Below are 24,208 nucleotides of genomic sequence, written 5' to 3'. Positions count from 1 at the left end.
AGTGGTGTGATCATAGCTCACGACAGCCTCAAACTCCTAGGCTCAGGTGATCCTCCTGCCTTAGCGTTCCAAGTAGCTGGGACTATAGGCATATGCCACCATGCCCAGCTAATTTTTAAAAACTTATTATAGAGAGGAGGTATCACTATGTTTCCCGGGCTGGTCTTGAATGCCTGGGCTCCAGCAATCTTCCCACCTCAGCCTCCTAAAGTGCTAGGATTACAGGCGTGAGCCACCATGCTCAGCTGGGCCTCAGAATCATAAAAATCAAAGATTAAATAAAAATTTTAAAATTAAAAAATGTCCAATAAAAGTTATTGAGATCTGAGACATTTAAAAATATTTGATAATTCATTTAAAATAAACAATAAACCCATTACATGTTGCATTAGTTTCCTGAGGATCCCGTCACAAATTACTACAAATGGGATGGCTTGAAACAACAGAAATTTTTTCTCTCAGAGCTGTAGAGTCAAGAAGTCTGCAAGTAAGGTATTGCCAAGGTTGATTCCTTCTGGAAGCTCTGAAGGAGAAGGTGTTCCAAGCCATTCTCCTAGTTTCCCATAACGATGGGCAATCCTTGGTGTTTCTTGACTTGTGAACATATCATTCCAATCTGTATCTTTGTCTTCAATATGCCATTCCCTTCCCCCCACGCTGCCCCTGTATCTTTGTGTCTGTGCATCTCAAATCTTCCCTCCTCTTATAAGGTGTATTAGTTCATGTTCATGCTGCTATGAAGAAATACCCAAGACAGGGTAATTTATAAAGAAAAATAAGTTAAATGAATTGACAGTTCCACATGGCTAGGGAGGCCTCACAATCACGGTGGAAGGTGAAGGCAGAGCAAAAGCACATCTTACATGGCAGCAGGCAAGAGAGCGTGTTCAGGGGAACTGCCCTTTATAAAACCATGAGATCTCATGTAGATAACTACCTGTTATAAAATACGAACAATGTTTATAAACACGAATAATGCATTATAAACATGAATACTGTTTTATGGGAAACATAAATGAATGGGAAAAACCTGCCCCCATGATTCAATTACCTCCCACCAGGTCCCTCCCATGACACATGGGGATTATGGGAACTACAATAAAACCATCAGATCTCATGAGACTTACTCACTATCACCAGAACAGCATGGGAAAAACCTGCCCCCATGATTCAATTGCCTCCCACCGGGTCCCTTCCATGACATGTGGGGATTATGGGAACTACAATTCAAGATGATATTTGGGTGGAGACACAGCCAAACCATACCATAAGGATAACAGTCTTTAGATTTAGGGCCCACCCTAAATCCCAGGATGACCTCATCTTGAGGTCCTTAACTTAATTACATCTGCAAAAGCCCTATTTCCAAATAAAATCATATTCACAGGGGTGGAGGGGTTGAAACTTGGACATGTATTTTTTAGGGGGACACAATTCAACTCACTGCACACATTTACATAAATAACACATCTTTTAACAAAAATCTTTTCCAAATGAAAATTTAGCAAGAACAGTGACCTTATTTTTGTAAATATTTCATATCTAGATTTAAGGAAGAAGCTGGGTGCTCATTTCCTTTGATATTCAATCTGTTATGCTGTTTTGGTTGAAATATATAATGAAAATCCAGCTTCACACAGATCATTACATACCCTCTGAAAGGGTTTCAAGAGGCCTCTGGGGATCTTCAGAGCAACACTTGAGAACCACTGCTCTAAAGCATATACTCCTTAAATATATATAAAGTGGAATTTCCAGGCCGTGGCTATATATTCCAGGCCATATACATATATATATATATATATATATATATACACAAACACACACACTGTATATAGGTGTGTGTGTTCTGTGTGTGTATACATATATTCTACTTTATTAGATAATGGCACATTGTTTTCCAACTTGATTAACCAATTTACTTTTTCACTAGCAGTCTATAAGAGGTTTTGTGGCTCTATAAGTCGACCAATATCTGTTACTGTTACACTTAAAATTTTTGCCTATCTAGTGGTATGTAATGTATTGCACTGTGATTTTAATCTTATTCATCCATCCTTTTTTGTCTGTTTGTTTGTATTGCCATTTTATGTACGAAGAAACTTAGGTTTATTTAGAAGACCAATGTTACTTGTCCCAGGTCACAGAATTAGTAAATAGAACCCATGTTTTCTATTTTCGAATTCAGATTTCTTCCCACTCACCAACACAAATAATGCTTCGGTTTGTGGCCCATTTCTCAGGAAGGTTCAACCTCCCCCCGATCCCCTCCCAATAACTAAGAATCTTGACTTCAAATCTTCTCCCCTCATTTCCCCACTGTGGAGGCTTTGGGCACTTCAGGCGGCTGGAGGACTGCACAGCAGCCCTGCATCTCCCTCCCTTCATACCCCAGTACCCACCCACCCCCACTCTCACCCTCTCACTTCCCTGTCTGACTGCTTCTTATCTGCCTCTATTTCCTTTTCATAAAACCCTCTACTCATCTTCTGCTGACTAGACCCTCATCTAATCATTTAAAAAGGAATAATATCTAATTCGTGTGTATAATGCATGAGAAAATGTATAATGCACTATAAGAATCATCACCTGTTAGCTGCTATTATTACCTATTAATACTATTACTTTTTAAGCACTTCAACACAAACCAGTGGTGTGATCATAGGCAGTTACTCAATGTTTTTCATCCTCAATTTTCTCATCAGTGAAAAGGCATAATAATACCTACCTTATGAGGTTGTTTGAAGGATGGAATGACATATGTAACGTGCTCAGCACAGTGCTTTATGGTAAGGCGTGCTCAAAGACGTTTAATTTACTTAACAAAAGTTCATCTAGTGCTTGCTATGTACCAACCACTTCTAGGTACTTTTTCCAAATATTGGTACTTTGTAATAATTCTCTATGGTAGGTGTTATTATCTCCATTCTACAAATACAGACTGAGGCAGAGAATTTAAGCAAGTGGCCGGACGTCACACAGCCAGTACGTGGCAAAGCAGGGATTAAGCACTCCTGCAGTCTGCTCTTAGAATTCGCGCTCCTTGCCCAGCTGCTTCCCCCAAATATTTATTATTATGAGAAAACTCTGCAAATTGCAAAGTGCTCTATCACCAAAGATCAGCACCCTAGGGCAAAATGAGCCCTTTACTACTCCCTAGATGCTCCCCTGCGCTAAGTTCCCAGCGGAGGTTGCAGCGAGCGCAGATCGCGCCACTGCACTCCAGCCTGGGTGACCAGGGCGAGACTCTTGTCTCAAAAAAAAAAAAGCCAGTGATTGGAGCGTAATTACCCTCGCCAACCGCCTGTAACCACGGCGGCCGCCACGCCCCGTGTCCTGGCCTCGCCCCTCTCCGCCCACGACTCTGGCCCCGCCCCTCGTCCCAGGCTGCCACGGAGGCAGAGCCAACGCCTCGCGGGCTTCCACGTACGCACTCCAACGCCTGTCCCCGGAGGAGAACACATCCGGGTCACGGGAGCCGGTGTCTCAGGCTCCGCCCCTTCCCCCCCCCCTGCCCGCCAAAGGCTAATCCCCACTTCCGACCCTTTCAGGCCTTTTCCGCTTCTTTTTCACTGACCCAGGTGCGCCCCTTTGCGTCCCTCACGGGAATCCGGAGGGTCGCTCTGATCCCGAATCTCCCAGAGGCGTGAACCTGCTCTGCCGTTTATCTTTGCGGGGCGGCCTGCGCTGAGGCCTGCCGCGCGCGGTTGGTCCGCGCAGACCCGACCCTGCGTCTCGCAGCTCGGTCGAGGCCGCCGCCGTCTTCTCGGGATGCCGCGGCCGGGGACCGCGCAGCGCTGGGCGTCCGTCGCGGGCCGTTGGGGGTGCAGGCTGCTAGCACTGCTGCTACTGGTGCCTGGACCCGGCGGCGCCTCTGAGATCACCTTCGAGCTTCCTGACAACGCCAAGCAGTGCTTCTACGAGGACATCGCTCAGGGCACCAAGTGCACCCTGGAGTTCCAGGTATCAGGGGCCTAGCAGTCCCCGGGCCCCAACTCACGGCTCCAGGATTGGGGGTGCAACTTTCCTGTCCATGTTACCCCATTCTTAGGCTAATTCAAAAATCGCTTCTAGGTGGCTGATGCCCGGCATTTGACTTTCCTCTAATAAACCTTGGGTGAGAGATGTTAAGACCGGATATTAAAATATATGAATTCCAGAAATGCTCACTTTAGCATTTCTTTCCATTCTCATTTTTAAGGCCTATTGAACTTTCTTCCTTAAAAGATTCCCTTAAAGAAAATCATTTATACTCTATAGTACCCAGTGTCAACCCCTCTACTCTCTAATCCACACCTCCAGTTTAATTGGATTTGAAGTGCTGCCAATGTCTTAACTTCATTGCTTTTCAGTTTTACCAATATTAGGACTGTTGGTTAATGCGGTCCCTGTCATTGGAAGAGCTCCATTACAGGTTGAACGGCCATTTGCCAAGAGTGTTGTAGAAAGAATTGCTGTAATAAATGAGAGGCCCTTGCTGATCTTTGGGATTATGTAAAAAAGAAACTTTAACAGAATGTGTTTTTTCGGTTGGTTAGAACAGTATTTACTGAGTTTCAATTTTGTTTGGTAGGCGCATTTAACATTTGGGTAGCTATTGAATACTAGGTGTCAGTGCTACAGAAGTGGTCGAAACTGGTAGGGTCACTGCCATCATTCATGATTCCCCTCTCACCCTACTTTTCTTAACTGGTATCTGCTCATTCATCAGAACTGTGCCTTAAGAGCAGTAAGTAGGATCCATGAAGGAAGGCTTCCTTTGGAAAATTATTTTAAGCTGAACTTTAAAGGATGAGCTATAAACCCCTTGGTAAGGGAGGAGGGGGAATAGCCTGTGGTTGTAGTGAACACTGAAAATTTCAGGGCCATAGAGAGAGGTCCAGTATGGTTGGGAATAAGGAGCCAGAGCAAGGGGGTCAGCAGGGGCAGGCCAGATAGTGTCTTGCTGACCATGTTAAGGATTTGTTTTTCCTGAAGGTGCAGGAAGCCATCAGAGGGTTATAAGCAGTTCAGTGATATGACCAGAATATTCTTGGTGGCTGCATTAATAATAAATTGTGCAGGTAGAGAAGTGGTGGTAAGATGTTGCAGAGTGGATGTGGAAGGCTGATTAGGAGGTTATTTTGGTGGTCTAGACAAGAAATGACAGTGGCTTAGAGTAGGGTGATAGCAGTGGGGTAAATGAAAAGTGAAAGGATTGGAGAGAAGGTAGTAAGTAGAATCAACAGGACTTGGTGATGATTTGGCTATAGTGGGTTAGGGAGGGGAGGCCAAGGATGACCCTTAGGCTTACTTACCTTCATGGATTAGCACCAGGGGACAGAAAAGAACATAGCAGGAATTGTGATAAAATGTATAAGCCAACATTTTCTTTGTTTGAATTTAATAAACATTTCCTGTATTTTTGTGTATGCAGACTCAGTGATTAGTGCTAAGGATACTACTACAATGGCTAGCAAATTAGCATCTGTTATGTGTAGACAGTATGTTAAGCATTTCAGGTGTGTTCTCAGGAAAGCCCGATATGAAATTGTTATAGCTCTTACTCCTTTTTTACTGATGAAACTGAGGTTTAGATAGGCTAAGATCCAAGGGCATAAAACTTAGAAGTAGCTAAATCAGTAATGCAGTCCCAAGTTAAATTCTTAACCACTTTATTATACTACTTCCCAGAGACTGACTTTGACCTGAGAGAGCTTACGTAGACATACATAGTCATAAAATGTTAAATGCAACAATAAAGGTATACACTAGGTATAGTGCTGGCAGAAGACAGAAGGATCATCAGGGGACATTTAGCTGAGGAGCTGATGTTAGAGCTGAGTCTGCAAGATAAGTAGCTGTTGCTCTACGAGGCGGCAGAGGAGAGAAGAAGGGGCCCTGGGCAGATATGTTCATGACACTTTCAGCAGGCCTGAAATTAGCCTGAGCTATATTGCTAACATTTGTGCATAGCATTGAAATACACCAAATAATAATAGTTTCGTGACTATAGTTATATATATTAATAGTCACAAAATGATTATTATTAGCTTTAATATAAAGCTATTATAATAGCTTTGTGACTGTGAGTCCAAGGGCTTTGGGGGCAGTTTGTACCAGTTTGTCAACATTATTTATTGGTAACAGTGAGACTGATTGATGATTTGCTCCTGGTCTTGATGAGACCACACCCCCAACCCAGAGCTCTGTTGTTGAGACTAGCTCCATAGCAGGAATATGCCTTTGTGACCAGCAAAATATTTAAAAATGCAGTCAAGACTCCATTTTGGGTTCCTTGGTTCCAGGGTGTTTTCTTTGCACACTTGGGTGGTTCCAGATCTGAGAGAATATATGTCTGGCCACAGACCTAACAGAGGGAAGACAAAGGAGCCCACACCTAACTTTTTCAGATCTCTTGCTGTGAGACAGCCTTTGGCTGTGATGTTTTATATTCTTTTCCTTTTGGGACTCTTTTCAGTCCCAAGTTAAATTCTTAACCACTTTATTATACTACCTCCCAGAGACTGACTCTGACCTCAGAGAGCTTACATAGACATATATAGTCACATAATGTTATAAACTGTAGATTTATAACATTATAACCTACAGTAATAAACTGTAGATTTGCAAACACTGTCATTTTGATCCCCGTGATTCTTCTTTAGCAAACCCTGTTGAACTGCACTGTCAGTGCAGATGTAAAGCAAAGACTTGTTCAGAGAATTTCTGGTAGTCTGGTATTTTAGGAACATAGAACGAGTAAGGGTGTGAATAAAAGAGGTTCTGAAGCTACTTGGGAGGAAGAACAGGTGAATAGTATACCATTGTTAACAGGTTTAGATTTTTCTGCAGACCACAGGTAATTATCAAAAAGTGTTTAAGTGATTGCTCAATGGGAAATGAGGAAAGATGGGGAGATTGGCACCCCTCCTTCCCAGGGGATATTCGGCATCATGTTAGGAGAAGGGCAGCTACCTGCATCTAGTAGGTAGAGACCAGGTATGCTGCTTAAAGTGTCACAGTGCACAGGACCGTACAGCCTCCTACAACACAGAATTATTCAGCTCAGAATGGGAATAATGCTGAGGTTGAGAAACCCTGAGTTAGAGGGAGAAGATATTGGGTAGTGGGAAGACCTTTTAGGAAGTTGTGGCAGTAGTCCTGTCTGGATTGTGGTTTAGGAATGCGATGAATTTGAGAGGGGCAAAAAGATTGAGAGATTTGTGTGATCATATAGATAGATAGGGACACTTAGTTTGAAATGATCCTCAGTTTCAATAGTAGATGATTGGACAGGTTTGAAGGATACTATTAAGTAAGGTTACTTGTTTTAAGTTTGATGGAAGAGAAGTGGTGTGATGATAAGTTATGGTCCTGTTCAGTTTGTATGTATGTGTTTGATTATTCAGAATGCAATGGTCAAGTATGTATAATTCACTATAGCAAAATGAAGTTATTATTTTCACCTGGAGAAAAAGTTACTTTTTGTTGAGGATGGGGATTGGTAAATCCCCAATTGATAAGACACTTTCATATCAAAACATTTTATCTGTATATTAACATTTACATATTTTTACAGTTTCATAAGTGCATAATTATTTTCATGTGATTATCAAAATGATCTGTAACATAGTTCGTTAGTCATCCTCTCTCTTAAGTGAGAAAAGGTCACACAGGTCACAGATCCTTCTTTTAAATCCAGAGTTTGACGGAGAATGTCAGTATGCTAACCAAGAGAGTTCAAGGTTGAAAATAACAATTTTGTGCTGCCCAATCACATGGTGGTTTGGGAACCCTTCATTCAACCCAATGTCTCTTCCTCATCATCTCTTTTACAAGTGTATACGTTCACTCTTTCTTCACCTCTCCCCACTCCCTCTTTCTTCCTACTCAGTTCTTTCTCATGTAAGGAAGCCTTTCTCTTTAATCCTTTCCCCCTTTTGTCTCTTACAATACTTATCCAGTTACCACAGGAAAAATCTCTCCCTACTCTTGTTTGTACAACCCAAATGGCTGGAATTGTAACTGATTAAGCATAAGCCCTTGAAAGTAGTTCCACAGTTCTGTTCAGACTCATATCACCTACCTCCAGGCTTCCATTCAGTATGTTTGTCATTAGTACTGGCTTCCTAGATAAACAGACTTGTTGTCCTTCATGTTATTTTGTTTTTGCTTTAATCACAAGAGTTTCAACAATATTTTGTTTAATCAGTTATGTGTCTCTCCTGAAAACATGGTTGTAAATGATTATATACTTTTAGAGTAGCCCACTCCATTACTCAACTTATAGTGTAGTTCAAAACAAAATGTATTTCAAATTCCATATAACTGACTGTAAAAGAACTTAATAAACACAATCTAATTTGGCAGTAAAATGAGCTTAAGTTCTATGATAGAAGTATAAATGGGGTGTAATCCTAAGGATTCGCCTACCTTATTACTTCACTGTGTGTGTGCTTCGATGATGCTAATAGGAAAGTGGGTGAGAAAATTTTCAGAAATATTGCAGGCAGTAAGCTTAGAGGTTAAGAATATGACTTTGGAGTTCAAGTTCTGCCTTCCCACTTAACTAGATGAATAGTCTTGAATAGGTTGCTTATTTAACATCAGTTTTTCAGTCTGTCAAATGGAAGGAAAAAAAGTATATTATAGGGTTGCTGGGAGAACTAAGTGATCTAATAGATCTACATTAATTAGCACAGTTGTCTGGCTAGTTCAAAGTGCATAAAAGTTGGAGGAAACTTGTTCAGTTTCTGTAAAGTTTAGTTGAAGTTAAATCTCCCAAGTTCTATCCGCTGGTGAAAATTAAAAAATGTAAAATTGTCTTTGATAGTAAAAGTCCTTTGCCCATTACCTTATTGCCATTTTAATAGGAAATCTGATTAAATCTGATTAATTTTTCAAACTTTTCACAGTGATTTTTTTTTTTAATCTCTTACAGGTGATTACTGGTGGTCACTATGATGTAGATTGTCGATTAGAAGATCCTGATGGTAAAGTGTTATACAAAGAGATGAAGAAACAGTATGATAGTTTTACGTTCACAGCCTCCAAAAATGGGACATACAAATTTTGCTTCAGCAATGAATTTTCTACTTTCACACATAAAACTGTATATTTTGATTTTCAAGTTGGAGAAGACCCACCTTTGTTTCCTAGTGAGAACCGAGTCAGTGCTCTTACCCAGGTAAATAAAAAAATCAGCAATATAATGTTGGTAGATTTAAAAGGAGGAAAAAAGCATAATTTAATATCATGCACCAACTGATGAGCATGGAATTTTGAGACTGACAGCCTTTAAAATCTATCTTAATTCTTACATGTAGGCATTTCACAGAGAACTTCAGACTTTTATAGTGAAAAATAATGTTGAAAGATTTTATGAACTTTTAATTGTAAAGAGAAAGAAGCATTAAAATAAGGAGGAAGATCACTAAGGTAGAAACATCAGTGCTAAAAGAAGTTTGGGAAGGCTGAGCAGTGTTCCAATCTTCTGAAGCATTTTCTTTAATCCCTGAAGGAATGTTGCCGTCATACTCAGGAGGCTGGTGTAACTGGAAGCAAAATGATGCCTAAATTAGTAGATAAATAATACCATATGATAGCCTTTAATACCATTACTTAGTGTTACTCAAGCTGCTGTAACAGTAACTTGTGCTGTAACTTTAGGTGAAATATTGAAGATTAATGGTAAGTCATCTCACAAAAATAGTTACAAAAGCTAAATTCAGATTTATTTTGGAGAAATAGAGAAAGCGTAAAAAATTTAAATCCAGTGAACAGCTATTGCTTAGGTGATGAGGACTGTTTTATTTCTAGTTCAAATACAGCAAAATCCAAAATGCTTCAAAATCCAAAACTTTTAGCTCCAACCTGATGCCACAAGTGGAAGATTGTACATCTGATCTCATGACACATCATTGAAAATATCATATACAGTTGCCTTAAGGCTGCATATATAAGGCATATATGAAACATAAATGAATGTCATGTCTAGACCTGGGTTCCATCACAAAGATAACTCATTATGTATATGTAGACATTCCAAAATCAGAAAAAAATCTGAAATTCAAAGCATTTCTGGTCCCAAACATTTTGGATAAGGGATACTCAACCTGTATGGGCTCAGATCATATCTAAAAGTTACTCAATTAGGCATGAAAAAGAATTATTTACCACTTATTCGTTAAAATCTTAAACTGGTATTTTAGTGTTCCCAGGTTCTATTTAGTCTCTTGGCCAAAGTCATGGTGAAAGAGACAGCTTTAAGAATGTGTAAAAGCCTTAATTCATAAAGCTGTTGTTAGAATTAGCAGGATATATTCAAATACTCTTAATTTTAGAAATGTTCTCTTTATTTTAAGGTCTTGTGTGAAAGACACCTTGCTTTGTAAAATGATATTTCTTTGGGGCCATTACCTTCACCTGTATCCATTCCTTCATGAATTTTAACTTGTATAAGGTGGCTTGTTCTAAAAACCTAAGTGGGTAAATAGAAGAAATGAATGGTAATAAAGCAGTTAGTATCATAGCCGTCTTTATCCATGCTACATTTTTTAATTTTTCTCAGTCTTATTTTTCTACTTTCAAAAAGATAATGTATCATATAGTAGGGATAGTTATAAAGCAACTTTTCATACTACAAAATTGAAAATTACCGGCTAGTAATGCAGAATAAATGATAAGAGTTTTACTCTCACCATTTTTTACCTGTTGATAAAATGATGGATTTAGAGTAGGCAATGATCACCAGTCACTACTAAAACCATTAAGTAAAAGGCTGATGGGGAACTTTATACTGAGCGGATCAGACTGAATGATCATTCACAAATGCAGAGATAACTAGACATTATGTGCCTTATGATAACATGCAGTAAGAAGTACACAACACTGACTACTAGACGTTCCCACCCAGAACATTGCACCTGAATTCCATCAAGTCTCTAGCTCCAAATGCCAGTTTACAAGAAATACAGAGGATAAAGGAATAGCATGGGAATGCAATCAACAAAATCCAGGAAGTGGGAAATGCCACAAGATAGGGGTAGATGGCAAGGAAAAAAGAAAAAAACAAGGAAGAAAGCCTGAAGATTAACGAAGACTTATATCAGCCAAATGATTGTGTTAACTTTACTTGGATTCTTATTTGAAAACCAATTTTGAAACAATAGGGGAAATTTGAACACTATTTCCTGACTTTAAGGAACTGTTTTAAATTATTTCATGTGTTATAATACTATTGGGGTTATGTTTTTAAGAAGTGTTATCTTTTAGAAATAAAGTATAAAAGTATTTGTCGCTGAAGTGATAAAATATCTGAGATTTGCTTTAAAAATAATTGGGGAAAATACGTGGGGAATGTAGATGAAGCAAGATTAGCCATGTGTTAATCTTTGTTGACATGGTGGAGGTTCATTGTACTTTTCTCAATACTTTTGAATATGTATGGAAGTTTTCACTGTAAAAGTTTTTTAAAAATCACATCTCCGGCCAGGCATGGTGGCTTACGCCTGTAATCCCAGCACTTTGGGGGGCTGAGGCGGGCAGATCATGAGGTCAGTAGTTCGAGACCAGCCTGACCAACATGGTAAAACCCTGTTTCTACTAAAAATATAAAAATTAGCTGGGTGTGGTGGAGTGCGCCTGTAATCCCAGCTACTCAGAAGGCTGAGGCAGGAGAATCGCTTGAACCTGGGAGGTGGAAGTTTCAGTGAACCAAGATCGCACCATTGCACTCCAGCCTGGGTGACAGAGCGAGACTCCATATCAAAAAAAAAAAAAAAGTCACATCTCAAAAGCTGTAGAATGCATGTAGTTTAATTTCTGTGATTTTCTCTAATTCAGTAGTTCTTAAGCCATACCCCACGGACAGGCTTAAAGGAGTTCCTAAACATTCTGCATTTGTGTCAACTCCTTGCCTTTATGTGTACTTTCCAGGTGAAGAATCCTTGGGCAATATGCCATTTTGAGAATACACAGAAAGCAAAGAAATGCTAGAAGCACATCTCTCTGTAGCTCCTCATCACAAATTAGGAATCATTTTACCACAGTTTTGCAAATTTTTCATTCCTAGGGGCCCAAACAAAGCAAGGACAACAAAAATATTTGAGCCTTCTAATAGGTTAATGCAGTTTGTTGGCCTCATAATTTCTTACATTTTTTAAAAGCACTTTTAATAGAATATTTTAATAATTATTCCTTTCATACTTACTTTGGCAGAACTTTATTAAACATTATTTTCTAATTTCTATATTCCTTAACTAAAATTGAAACAAACTTAGATTTGTTTTTAAAACTCTTAATACAGGCTTGTTGCATAAAATAATAATAAAACATGTATTTTACAACTAGGATTAAGTTTGCAGCAGTAGAAAAATATTAAACCATGGTATACAAAAAAACTAGTCATTTAACCTTTCTCAAAACAGATGGTATAATAAATGTATAAAAAGGCAAGCTGTTAGCAGCTAAAGGCCCACAAATTGATTACACAGTGAAACTGAAACTTGCATCCTGTTGGGAACATACATATTGGTTTAGTTGACTGGCATGAGGTAAAAGGCTGATTTAACAAATAGATAAATGTAAAAAAAAAAAAGTCATTCCTATTCTGATATATCCCTTTCGGATTTAAAAGTTACTAACAATTTTGATGTTCTGGCTGTTTTAAACATAGTTCAAAGAGCTTTGCCTAATTCAGCTTTTTTTTTGTACTATGCTTTATTTTTATAGATATTTGGACTTTGACTTATATTCTCATTATTGGTGAGCTCACTGCCATTCTCTTCCTCCTAATTCTTCTTTAAAGAACTTGGGCTGGAAATTCTGTAGTCACCAACCTTAGCTGATAAGTATTTCTGCTATTGTTAGCTTAGTGTTCCATCTGCCCCCTTACTGATACCATGGCTGTGACATCTCAGTTGGGGAAAACAGCTGCTTCATGAGATCTCTAGCCTTAACAGTTGTCCCAGTGAAAATGAGCAGGGGGGTTTCATTGCAAGGACAACTGGCATAAATGTATGAATGAATGCCAGATTAGTAGCATGTTAGTCAGAAGAGGAATTGAGATCAAATTGAAAGAAAAGCTGAATATGATAGATGAAGTCTACAGAAAGTATCACACATACTGACTGAAAACTATTTCTCTGCAGATGGAATCTGCCTGTGTTTCAATTCATGAAGCTCTGAAGTCTGTCATCGATTATCAGACTCATTTCCGTTTAAGAGAAGCTCAAGGCCGAAGCCGAGCAGAGGATCTAAATACAAGAGTGGCCTATTGGTCAGTAGGAGAAGCCCTCATTCTTCTGGTGGTTAGCATAGGGCAGGTATTTCTTTTGAAAAGCTTTTTCTCAGATAAAAGAACCACCACAACTCGTGTTGGATCATAACTACGTTTTGAGAATTGATGCACCATTGCCACTGTAATATTGCTGTCCTCTAATTAATTTTAGGTACTGAAGAACTTAATGTTGGCAACATTTTTAAAACCTTACTCATACACTTGTTGGGAGGGATGTACAATGCATATTCCCAAACTGTGGAAAGGACACCTTTTTTTATTTGTAAAGGTGGAAAAACTTTGGAACTCATTTTGGGCTATTCATGTTAAATATTCAGCACCAATGATCTACTCTGTTCTCGATTGTTTATATCTACTCTTCGCACACTAAACTTTGGTATTTTGATTCCTTTTAACCATTTAAGACTACTTTTCTTATAGGTAGTTGATATTTTAAAAACCTTAGATTTAATGTCTACATGTGTTAGGGAGGAAGAAAATTGCCTTTTAATTGTTAATAAGAAAACCAAATGTGATGAACTGTAGCCCAAGCCCTATTCTGCACTGTTCAGTTTTATGGAGGAAAAATAAATCTACCATAGGAATGTTAGTTAATATTGATACATCGTGGTAAAATTTATTTCTCACTAGCTTAGAAAATGTCAGACTTTTGTTTTTGGGGTTTATGATTTATAACCAGCTATACTATTTTTTCATAAAGGCATTTGTAGCACACAGAAAACAGTAGTTTCAGTAGCATAAAAGAGTTTATACAGGCCTTAAATATCAGACTGTTTGTAACAGGTAGAAATATTACAGAATAATTTAAGACACTATAATGGGGGCAAATGAAATAGGAAAATTTTTAGTGAGTTACCCGTACTCATTACATTTTCAGTGCTTTTACAAAGAAAAAAGGTGATATGTTTAATTTTAACATTTTAATTGGCTGGCTTTTGCCCTTATATGACTTTAATATCTGAGTCATTCCCAGCTTAAATTAACAATTGTTAGTATTAGTGTCACACATAAGTGCCATACATTTTATCCTCATGGGTGTGATGCACTGAAAAGTTAGTTGCTCTCCTTTATTCTTTTTTTTTGTCTTGCATATTTTGTTTCTGTAGTTTCTGGTTAGCTACCCTGAAGTGATTTAAAAATTTGGAATGCAATGTGTTTCTTATTTGGTAATCTTCATTGACTTTTCTTTATTTAATGAGAATTAAATAGTGCATATTCTGTAGACTATAGGGTTTACATTGTGTTTGCATCTTATAACTTGTATAGATTGAGCTGATTGAAATAAGATTTTGTTCCAAGTATTATCTGATAGAATACAAGATGATTCAAAATTATATAGATATTTAAAGCTTTTCTGCTGTTTTTTTTTTTTTAATTGCAACTGCTTTTCTGCCATGTCTCTCTTCCCTACCCAAAAGTGATGAGTTCTGAACAAGACAAGACTGTCATATTGTAGAAACTTTGATATGTGATACCATAGAATACTGATTGGATAGCCATCCTAGTCACTTACCAGTACTGACTAGAAGTTAACTCTTAATTCTAAGCTATCTTAAAATGCATATATATACTTCTTGCATGGAAGAGCAAAACAAATTCAAGTTGTCATGCTTGATAATTTCAGATGCCGCAGTATAGCAAAGGGTGAACATGTTTTCAACCCTTTTTTAAAGATATTTGAAGACCAGCTACTCCTTAATATTTATCAATGGATTAAGAAGTTTAAGATTTTGCGGATTTATCAATTTGGGTTTTTGTACTGAAGTTGTCTTGCAGCTTTGTAAGTGTCCCTTTATATTTAAATTTGAAAGTTTTAAGCACTTATGTTAATGTGATTGATCAGCATGGGCATATGTAAAATGTCCTTTTCTGGTTGCCTCTCTATGCTATTATGTTCAGATACTTATACCATAATTAAACAGTAAGTTATAGACTTGCTGAGTTTGGCATAGATAGTGCACTCATTTAATCTGTGCCTCTCAAAACTTCAGAATATTAGCATATTACTACAAATAATTTTTGGTGAAACTATTGAGATATTAAAATTTTTGAAATCACTACTGTTACCTGTTATAGAAAATAGTGTGGGCTTAGTCTAGTCTCTGTGTAACTGGTTACGCTTTGATGGTTGTCTATACTCAACTGGATATGTATATGTAAATTAGAAAATACATACCTATCCAGACATAAATGCTAAGTAACATTTTTTTTCTTCCTCCAACTACATAATTTGTAGCTCATCATTTTTCCTTAATCCTTTCGTAACTTGTTGCAGCAGTTTGAATTTCCCAAATATTTATGTTTGGACATAATGGCTCAGAATACATATTTGAACATCATAGTTGTATATATTTTTAAAGTAGAATAAATAATGGAAAGCAACTTGATATACAAGTTTATACTAAAATTTCAACTGTGTGAAGATACATTTTAAGGTATTACTTTGCTAATAATCTACACATTCTTTTTTCTATTAAAGAAACAAATGGTTTGTGGTTCACAGCTTTCATCCAAGCTTGGTGATAATCAATTTTGAAAATACAGTGGACTGAAAAGCAAATTTATTCTTTCGAAGATTTCATTTAAATCTCTGTACTATGCATTTTTGTTTCAGTTTGTAAATGTGTAACATTTATAGTTAAATAGGACAAAGCAGGCCCTATGACTATTGTTTTCAAAAAATTAAATTAATATATAAATAATTCAGAGGGGTTTTTCATTTACTTTTGAAAAGAAATTTCTTTAACAGGATCGCACCTATCAATTTCTTGTAGAATAAAAAAAATCTTTCAACAAACTGACTTCACTTGTTTCTGTCAGGATTTAAATCTTTCTAAAGCTCCTTATAAACTTAAAGCCTGGAGTACAGTTCTGTAATGAGAGTGATTATTTATTTGGTATTTTATTAAAATATGTGAGGGACTGTCCAAGAAAGAAGGTGAAAGAGAAATACCACGTCTGTACTGCCTAATTTGTAACCTTCTCTTTGCATTCCTTACTGAAAGTTTGTGTAGGTGAAAAGCAGTTAAATCATCAGTTGCTCTAAAGAGGTCTTAATTTTTAAGTAAATTACCTTTAGTTTGTATATTACCCAGTTGTATCAATGTTTTTCTTAATAATGTAGTCAGAGGGGACAGTCTGGTTCCTGGGCACAATTCTCCGAAAACAGCAGGGAAATAACTATAAGTATAGGTTAACATTTATTGAATGCCTACCTTGTGCTAGGTGCTGTGCTGAGTATTTGTATTGACACATTTAATCTTTGCAATGATTCTATGAAATAAAGGTATTATTTCCATTTTACAGATGAGGAAAGTGAGGAATAGAAGGGTTAAGAAGTCTCATATCACATAGTATATTAGCAGAGTTTGAATATGAACCATAGCAGTCTGGCTCCAGAGCCCTCTTTTTCAAGCACTATGCAGTATTGCCTTACAAAAAACCAATTAAGGATAGATCTCTGAAGGCTTAGCTATCTTGATTTCATTACAGCTCAGTAGCGGTTCAGTGCTTTGGCTTTGGAGTCACAGTCAAGTTCAAGTCATGGTTGTGTGACTTTGGATTTTATTAACTATATGTTTCTGTTTTCCATCTGCTGCTAAGGTGATGCCATCTGGTATAATGAGAATGAAATGAGATGTTTATTAAACACTGAGGATCAGTGCCTAGCATATACAAGCACTTAGTAATTATATTTTTATCATTAGTCTAATTCTGGTCTCTTGATCTTTCTTTAGTTCCTAAAGTCCTTACTATGGTTTCTATTCATGTGGCTCTTACATGAACAATACATAACACAAATATGATAGTGTTCGAATGTCTGTCATGCACATAATGGTCTGCTAGAAATTTCAAAAATGAATAAGACCAGCTGGGCGCAGTGGCTCATGCCTGTAATCCCAGCACTGTTGGAGGTCAAGGCGGGCAGATCACCTGAGGTCAGGTGTTCAAGACCAGCCTGGCCAACATGGTGAAACCCTGTCTCTACTAAAAATACAAAAAATTGGGCATGGTGGCGCATGCCTGTAATCTCAGCTACTCGGGAGGCTGAGACAGGAGAGTCACTTGAACCTGGGAGGTGGAGGTTGCAGTGAGCCGAGACTGCACCACTGCAGTCCAGCCTGGGCGATAGAGCAGGACTCAGTCTCAAAAAAAAAAAAAAAAAATGAATAAGACTGTCTGACCTCCAGGAACATAACCTAGATGGTGTAGATAGGATAGCTGTATGAGCAACTAATGTTACACAGGTAATGAAGCAGAGTGGACTCGAAGGGTGCTAGAAGAAGAAGAGAATATATAGGTCCAAAGACTTATTTCTTAGGGAGTTTTATGTTATCTCCCCACAGCGGAAGCCCTGGTTATATGACTATGCCAGTAATTGAGTGGTTTAATCTCCAGTTTAGGGATATGGGTATTAACCAGTCCCTGTTGCTACAGATTGAAAGACATATTCTTTAATTTTGTTAACAATAAAGGTGATGTTTGATCTCCTGAGTAACTTCTCCATCTCAGGAGTTTCCAAATTCTGGAGGAAAATACAAGGATGTTATCCCATTTTTATCATTAGGAATCAGCTTCCTTGCTGAAATTTAGATACAAAAGTGACACTGGTCTGGCATACTCTGTTTTTAGTGCTGGATCATTTAGATTCCTAATGATCACTACTATCTTGAAAAGGCAACAGCATAAGAATTTGATTAATAATGGTTCAAAGAACAAAGTCTACCCAGAATTTCATCATTCTTTTTGGTGTATTTCAGTTATTTTTTATAGATATTTGTGTATCGTTTAAAGAAATTGGTGTTGTACTGTCTATAACAAATTTTTACACTTTTACATTTGTGAAATCTATCATATAGAAGAGAGCATTCAGCATGTACAATTTAATGAGAAATAAAGTTATAAAACAGATACTCATATACCCAATGCTCAGGTTAAGAAATGTACATTGCCAATACCTTAGAAAGCTCCTATGTATCCTTTCCTGGTCAGTTTCCTGAATCACCCCGAGAGAGAACCAATATTCTGCTTGTAATGCAAATAATCTTTTCTTTGTATTTTTACCAATTACTAGTTCTCACACTTTTTAAAACATAATTTCTAAACCATCATAAAGTGATCCTTTTATAAATACAAAATCGTGTACTTGAATGTATTGGCACTGTCAGATTACTATCAGCATTTCTAAATGTTTATGCATGCTTGCTCACTTCATGTGCTTATCTCTCTATCAGCTAATGACAATTGATCAATATGGGATCAATATGGGACCACACTTCGAGTAGTACTGATGTCTACATTCCTTAAAAATAGTCTAAACAGGTAGAAGTAAACATTAATAAAATTTAATAAAGTATTAAATTCTATTTAATAAATAGAAATGTCACTTTTTTATGACTTGCTGAACATTTAATGCCATCCCTGATGATGCATATGGCTACAGTTTTTGTTACTGTGTTTATTATTAACATACCACCACTATGTATTTCTTCCATGAAGACATTTGGATGATTCCACCTTTTTTGCTATTTTGAACAAAGCCACTATGAACATTCTTGTATATATGTCAGGTTGTACATGTGTATGATCTCTTGAGAATACATCCAGCAATGGAATTGGTGGGTCATAGAATATGTATATCTTCAAATTAACTAGGTGATACCTAACTTTTCCAAAGTAATTAATCAGCGCTTTCACCAGCAGCATTAAAAGATTCCACATTTGGTATTGTTAGACTTTAAAAATGGAAAATCTAGGCTTGTAATGGTACCTCGTTGCTTAATTTGCATTTCCATGAGGTTAATGAGGTAAACCTGTGGTCATTTGTTACCCAGCATAGAAAACTAACACAAGAGATAAAGGAGCATTTGGATGGAAATCTATAGCTTTAAATATGTAAATCAGAATAGAAAGTTGAAAATTTGAGGAGCTCACCATCCACTACAATAATATGACAAATTAACATAGAAAAGAAAAAGCTGAAATCAATAAAATAGAAAAAATAACAAAGAAAAACAAAAATTAATTTCCATGAGACTCATTTCCATGAGTCTCAATATCTAGCATTTTAGTTATTCACTAACTGCAAAGTTTTTTATTTCATTATCATTACTACTTTGATCCATAGATATTACTTGGAACTATAATTTCCAAACATGAATATTTAAGTTTTCCTTTATTGTTGATTTTTAACAATTGAATTGTGATCAGAGGATATATTCTCTATATGATTTAAATTCTTTGAAATGTAACTGTTAACAGTTGCTTTATGGCATAATAAGTGGCTGGTTTTTATTAATTTTAGGGTGCTTGAAAAGAAAGTTCTACAGTTATTTATGTTCATTAATCATTTTAGTCATGTTCATTAATTTTCAAGTCTTCAGTATCCTTAGTGATGATTTTTTTGTTTTTGGTATATATCTCTTGATTACTAAGAGAATTGTGTTAAAATGTAGCTAGCATGATTTTAGATGTGTCTGTGTGATTCTTTCAATTTCTCTATTTTTCTATTTTGTATTGGGATACAAATGTATAATTGTTATATTTTCCAGGTTAATTGAAAGAAGCTTTATCATTACAAAATTATCATTATTTCCACTAATAAATTTTGCCTTAAAATTAATTTTATTTGATATTGATGTAGCTATACCAGCTTTTGTTTGGCTAGCACTTGTGTCGTATATCATTTTCGACAGTTTTACTTTCAGCCTTTATGTATACTTAGTTTTTAGAGGTGTCTTGTTTATATCATATTGTTGTTACTATTACTATGTGTCCTATCTGTTCTATGTTCCTTTTTCTCTACTCTTTTTTTTTTGATAGTTTTGTTTTTGTTACTCCTTTTTTTCCTCTACCTATTAGATTGGACATTGTATATATTTCTGTTCATGGTTTTCTAGAAATTTCATTATGCGTCTCTGACTTATCAACGCCTAAACTTGCCCAGACTTCTGGGCAGTGCAGTAGCCTTAGAACACTTTAATTCCATTTACTTTCCTCCCAGCTTATATATGTGGTTGTCACATATGTTGTATCTCTTTAAATGTAAGTTATTACTATTGTTTTATATAGTTAATATTGACTTGGATTTACCCACAAATTTGCCACCTTTCTTACTCTCCATTCCTTGCTGTGTCTTTGAGCTTCCATCTGGAGTAATTTTTCTTTTGCCTGAGTATATGTTTAGAATTTACTTTAGTGCAGGTCACCTGGTGGCACATTTACTTTGTTCTTGTTTTTTGAAATGTCGTTATTTTGCCTTCTTTTTGAAGGACTTTTTTTTTTCCCCTTGAAATGGATGGTTATCTGGAAAGGTAAAGATAACTTTCCCTTGTATTCTGACTTCCACTGTTACTGGGAAGAAGTCACCTGTCAGTCTTTTGCTCCATTTAGACTAATCCATTTTTTTTTTCCTCTGGTTGCTTTCAGGATTTTCTCTTCGCAATTATAATTTTTTTTTTGAGTTTCATTATGTTGTATATAAGTGAGGATTTTACTGTATTTTCCCACTTAGGCTTTGTTTGGCATCTTGGATCTGTGGGTTGATATGTCATTTCTGGAAAATTCTCAACCTTCATTGATTTGTTCAAGTTTTGTTTAGAATCTTACATCTGTATCCATGAGAGATGTTGGTCTGTAGTTTTCTGTTTTTGTAATGTCTTTTTTCTGATTAGTATGATACTAATGCTGGCTTAATAGAAGATTTCAGAATCCTATTGAATCCTTTTGAATTTTTTTGAAGAGTATGTGTAGGATTGTTATTATTTCTTCCTTAAATGTTTGGTAGAGTTCACCATTGAAGTCACCTGGACATGAAGTTTTCTTTGTGGGCACATTTTTCACTACACCCTAATTTCTTTGATAGATTTAGGGCTTTTAAAATAATCTGTTTCATCTTGACTGTTTGTCTTTTAAGGATTTTTTCCATTTCATATAAATTGTTGAATTTGCTGGCATAAAGTTCATAATCTTTCCATAGTAACCTTTTAATAACTGGAATGTCATGTCACTTCTCTCATTTCTAATATTAGTAATTTGCATCTGGTCTCTTTTTTCTTGACTTATCTGGCTAGAAGTTTATTGATTTTGAACGTCCCAGTAAACTATCTTTTGGTTGTATTTCTGGGGGAATAAAGTGCCATAATCAAGCTTAGTAATCCTTCTTCTTACCTTCCTCCAGGATTTTGACTAGGTAGGATTCTTTGTCTAATGAAGTGACCTAAACCTTCATTTCTACAGAATTGAGCCGTTGATAGGCCTGTCTTTACTGGGTTGCTGCAGTTTTCCACTGACTAGGACTGTTAGCACTAAGAGGCATTCCAGTGAATTTCCTAGTTTCCAGATATAGCCTTCTTGTTTCCATTGTATAACAGAAACACACTTTTCCTCTGGTAACTGGAATTAGCTACCCTGGCCAGTCCATTGAGCTGCTTTTCTGTTAGTTTAATGGCAGGCATGAGGAACCTCAAAAGGCCAAGGCCAGTCTCGGCTCCTAAATCATCAAAACATGATTCTTTTTCCTGAAGGAAGTGTTCTACTCTTAGACTCTAGAATTTCTAAACCCACCAAGCCCAACATTTTGGGAATGGGCAGCAAAAATTATTCATGTAGATTCTTAGGTATACTATTGAACAGAAACACTCCTTCCACCCTTTGGCTCTGAGACCCGTGCATCCTGGTAGTGGGGAGGCAACTCCGTATATTGACTGCTTATTAAATTAATATACCACATTCTATAGGACACCACCCTACCTTTTCATGATGTTGCCTCCCAGATATCTCTGTAACCGAGCTCTCATTTTGCCACTCAACTGTTCTATCACGCTAGCTACTTTAAGAGATAAAGCATGTGTTAAAACCATTGAATTCACTTCCATTGCCATAAACTGTGTACCTGGTTGGAAGAAATGTTTCTGGGATTCCTACGCAATGGATAAAACCTTCAGAAATGTCAAGAATATTAGTGCCAGTGGAAACACTGCAGGCAGAGAATGCAGATTCATACCCTAAATGTGAATTATCTTTGTGAAGACAAAGTGCTACCTATTTCTTATGGAAATTGCCCAATGTAACCATCATGTTACCAGGTTGCCAGCAAGTCTCATTGAGAATAATGCCATATTAGGAGCCCAGCCTTGGAAATATAGTCACACTCCACATTGTTGCCAGGTTGGACACTCAGCAATGATAGTAGCCAAATAGTGTAGGTGAGGAGAAGACCGTACTATTGAACCTCTGTCACTGCTTTGATAGCCACTTGGTACATGGGCCCATTAACCAAGCCCTGGGTTGGCTGGAGAAAAAGACTGACATCTACCAGACAATTCATCTTGTTCCCCTTATTATTGAAAATCTTCTCCACCTGATGCATCCTGTTAGGCACTTAAGTGGGACATGAATATCTTCACATGCCCTCACCACTCCAAGAGGGTTATCTGTAAGTCTCACTGAGAGATCTTTTACAAATTTTCCATTTTGTTCTTTCCAAGAACCTAAAAGCTGGACAATCCGTTAGACACTGCCTGTAAGTCAGTATATTTATCAGTTTGTCATGTCGTCCCCTCCTTTCTTGAATGTGAATAACCAAGTATGTAGCTAGAAATTGCCCACTAGAAGATTCGCTGTCCCCATTAGCAATGCATGGATCTGAAATTGTCTCACTTCTTTTTTTTTTTTTTTTTTTTTTTTGAGATGGAGTCTCGCTGTGTCGCCCAGGCTGGAGTGCAGTAGCGCAATCTCGGCTCACTGCAAGCTCCGCCTCCCGGGTTCACGCCATTGTCCTGCCTCAGCCTCCCAAGTAGCTGGGACTACAGGCAGCCGCCACTACGCCCGGCTAATTTTTTGTCTTTTTTAGTAGAGACGAGGTTTCACCGTGTTAGCCAGGATGATCTCCATCTCCTGACCTCGTGATTCGTCCGCCTCGGCCTCCCAAAGTGCTGGGATTACAGGCGTGAGCCACTGCGCCCGGCCTGAAAGAAGAATTTTAACAAGCAGGAAGAGCATAAAGGCAAAGTGGGGTTGTCAACATCAAGGAAACAGTGTTGGGAGACAATGGTCGACTTTGTCAATCGCCAGAGAGACTCCCAGGAAAAACGAGGGCAACAAAACTATCAGTTGGATTTAGGAGGCCACTGCTTACCCAAAGAGTTTAGGTAGAATTGCTGGGAGGTGCAGTGGTTGGAGAATCAACTGCGTGAATAATGAATTGTGTTGATACGGTACATAATACGGTATTTCTGACTACATTGGCGGCATTTCACCAAGTAATTACTACCGGAAGTGCCTGTTGTTAGATGGGGAAAGAGGAGGAAATAACTCTTAGCTTTACCTGTACTGTGCTTCTGAGACCCAGGTATGGACCTGCACTCCCAATTTACTATCCATGGTGTCATCCGATGTTCAGTAGCTGGGTTCTCCTTTGGCAGGGAGTAGGGATTGCCTGAGAATTAAAAGGGGAGAGGAGATTTCTGAACTGGAGCTGTTAGGTTATGACTAGGATTGGGTGCCTGAGGCAGCATTGGGGCTTTTTAAGGCTTCTTACGCTTCATTTAACTAATTGCTTTTTTGTTCTCTCGATATTCAGTGGAGTTCCAATCTGTTCGGTTGTGGAGAACGAACCTGAGAAAAGGGATCTTTCTCAGGGTAGTTTTTGGGGGGCAGAGGCTGATGTGCTGCACCCCCTAATCAGGGGTATGGTTGGCTGCAGTAGTCAAGTGAGAGGGCCGCAAAGGGACAGGAAAAGTCGAGGAGAGGCGCTGTACCTCTGAAGGATCTAGGGTTTGTCTGGTCTGTAAGGAGCAAACATGGTGGAATTCCTTTTCAGATTTTTCTGGGCCTCGACGTCTGGCTTTTGGGGTACATGCCAAAAAAAAAAAAAAAGCGCAGGGAGAGTCCACTAGGCTCGGTGACAGTTCCCCATTGCGGTTT

General features: G+C 37.6%; 1 protein-coding gene and 1 long non-coding RNA gene across 3 annotated transcripts in view; one reads left to right on the top strand and one right to left on the bottom strand.

The window, feature by feature from the left end:
- The first annotated feature begins 3,379 nt into the window (after positions 1-3,379).
- Positions 3,380-24,208, top strand: part of TMED7 (transmembrane p24 trafficking protein 7) — a 44,795-nt gene continuing 23,966 nt past the window's right edge. Inside the window, exons 1-3 of one of the 2 annotated variants that reach the window (XM_055298635.2) lie at positions 3,380-3,963; positions 8,924-9,169; positions 13,134-16,079. In XM_055298635.2, coding sequence (XP_055154610.1) covers positions 3,772-3,963; positions 8,924-9,169; positions 13,134-13,370 — 675 coding nt within the window. In that variant the 5' untranslated portion in view covers positions 3,380-3,771 and the 3' untranslated portion in view covers positions 13,371-16,079. Of the gene's footprint in view, positions 3,964-8,923; positions 9,170-13,133; positions 16,080-24,208 lie in introns of those variants that run through there. The other variant, XM_055298636.2, reaches the window with a different exon arrangement.
- LOC129493022 (uncharacterized) lies at positions 9,185-23,753 on the bottom strand. Its single transcript, XR_008661014.1, has 3 exons — positions 23,610-23,753; positions 10,402-10,462; positions 9,185-9,536 (listed from the first exon to the last, which is right to left on the bottom strand). It is a non-coding gene; the product is annotated as an uncharacterized lncRNA (long non-coding RNA).

Source organism: Symphalangus syndactylus, chromosome 11 (genome assembly GCF_028878055.3).
Source record: "Symphalangus syndactylus isolate Jambi chromosome 11, NHGRI_mSymSyn1-v2.1_pri, whole genome shotgun sequence".
Lineage (NCBI taxonomy): Eukaryota > Metazoa > Chordata > Mammalia > Primates > Hylobatidae > Symphalangus > Symphalangus syndactylus.
This window is presented reverse-complemented; position numbering and strand designations above follow the sequence as displayed.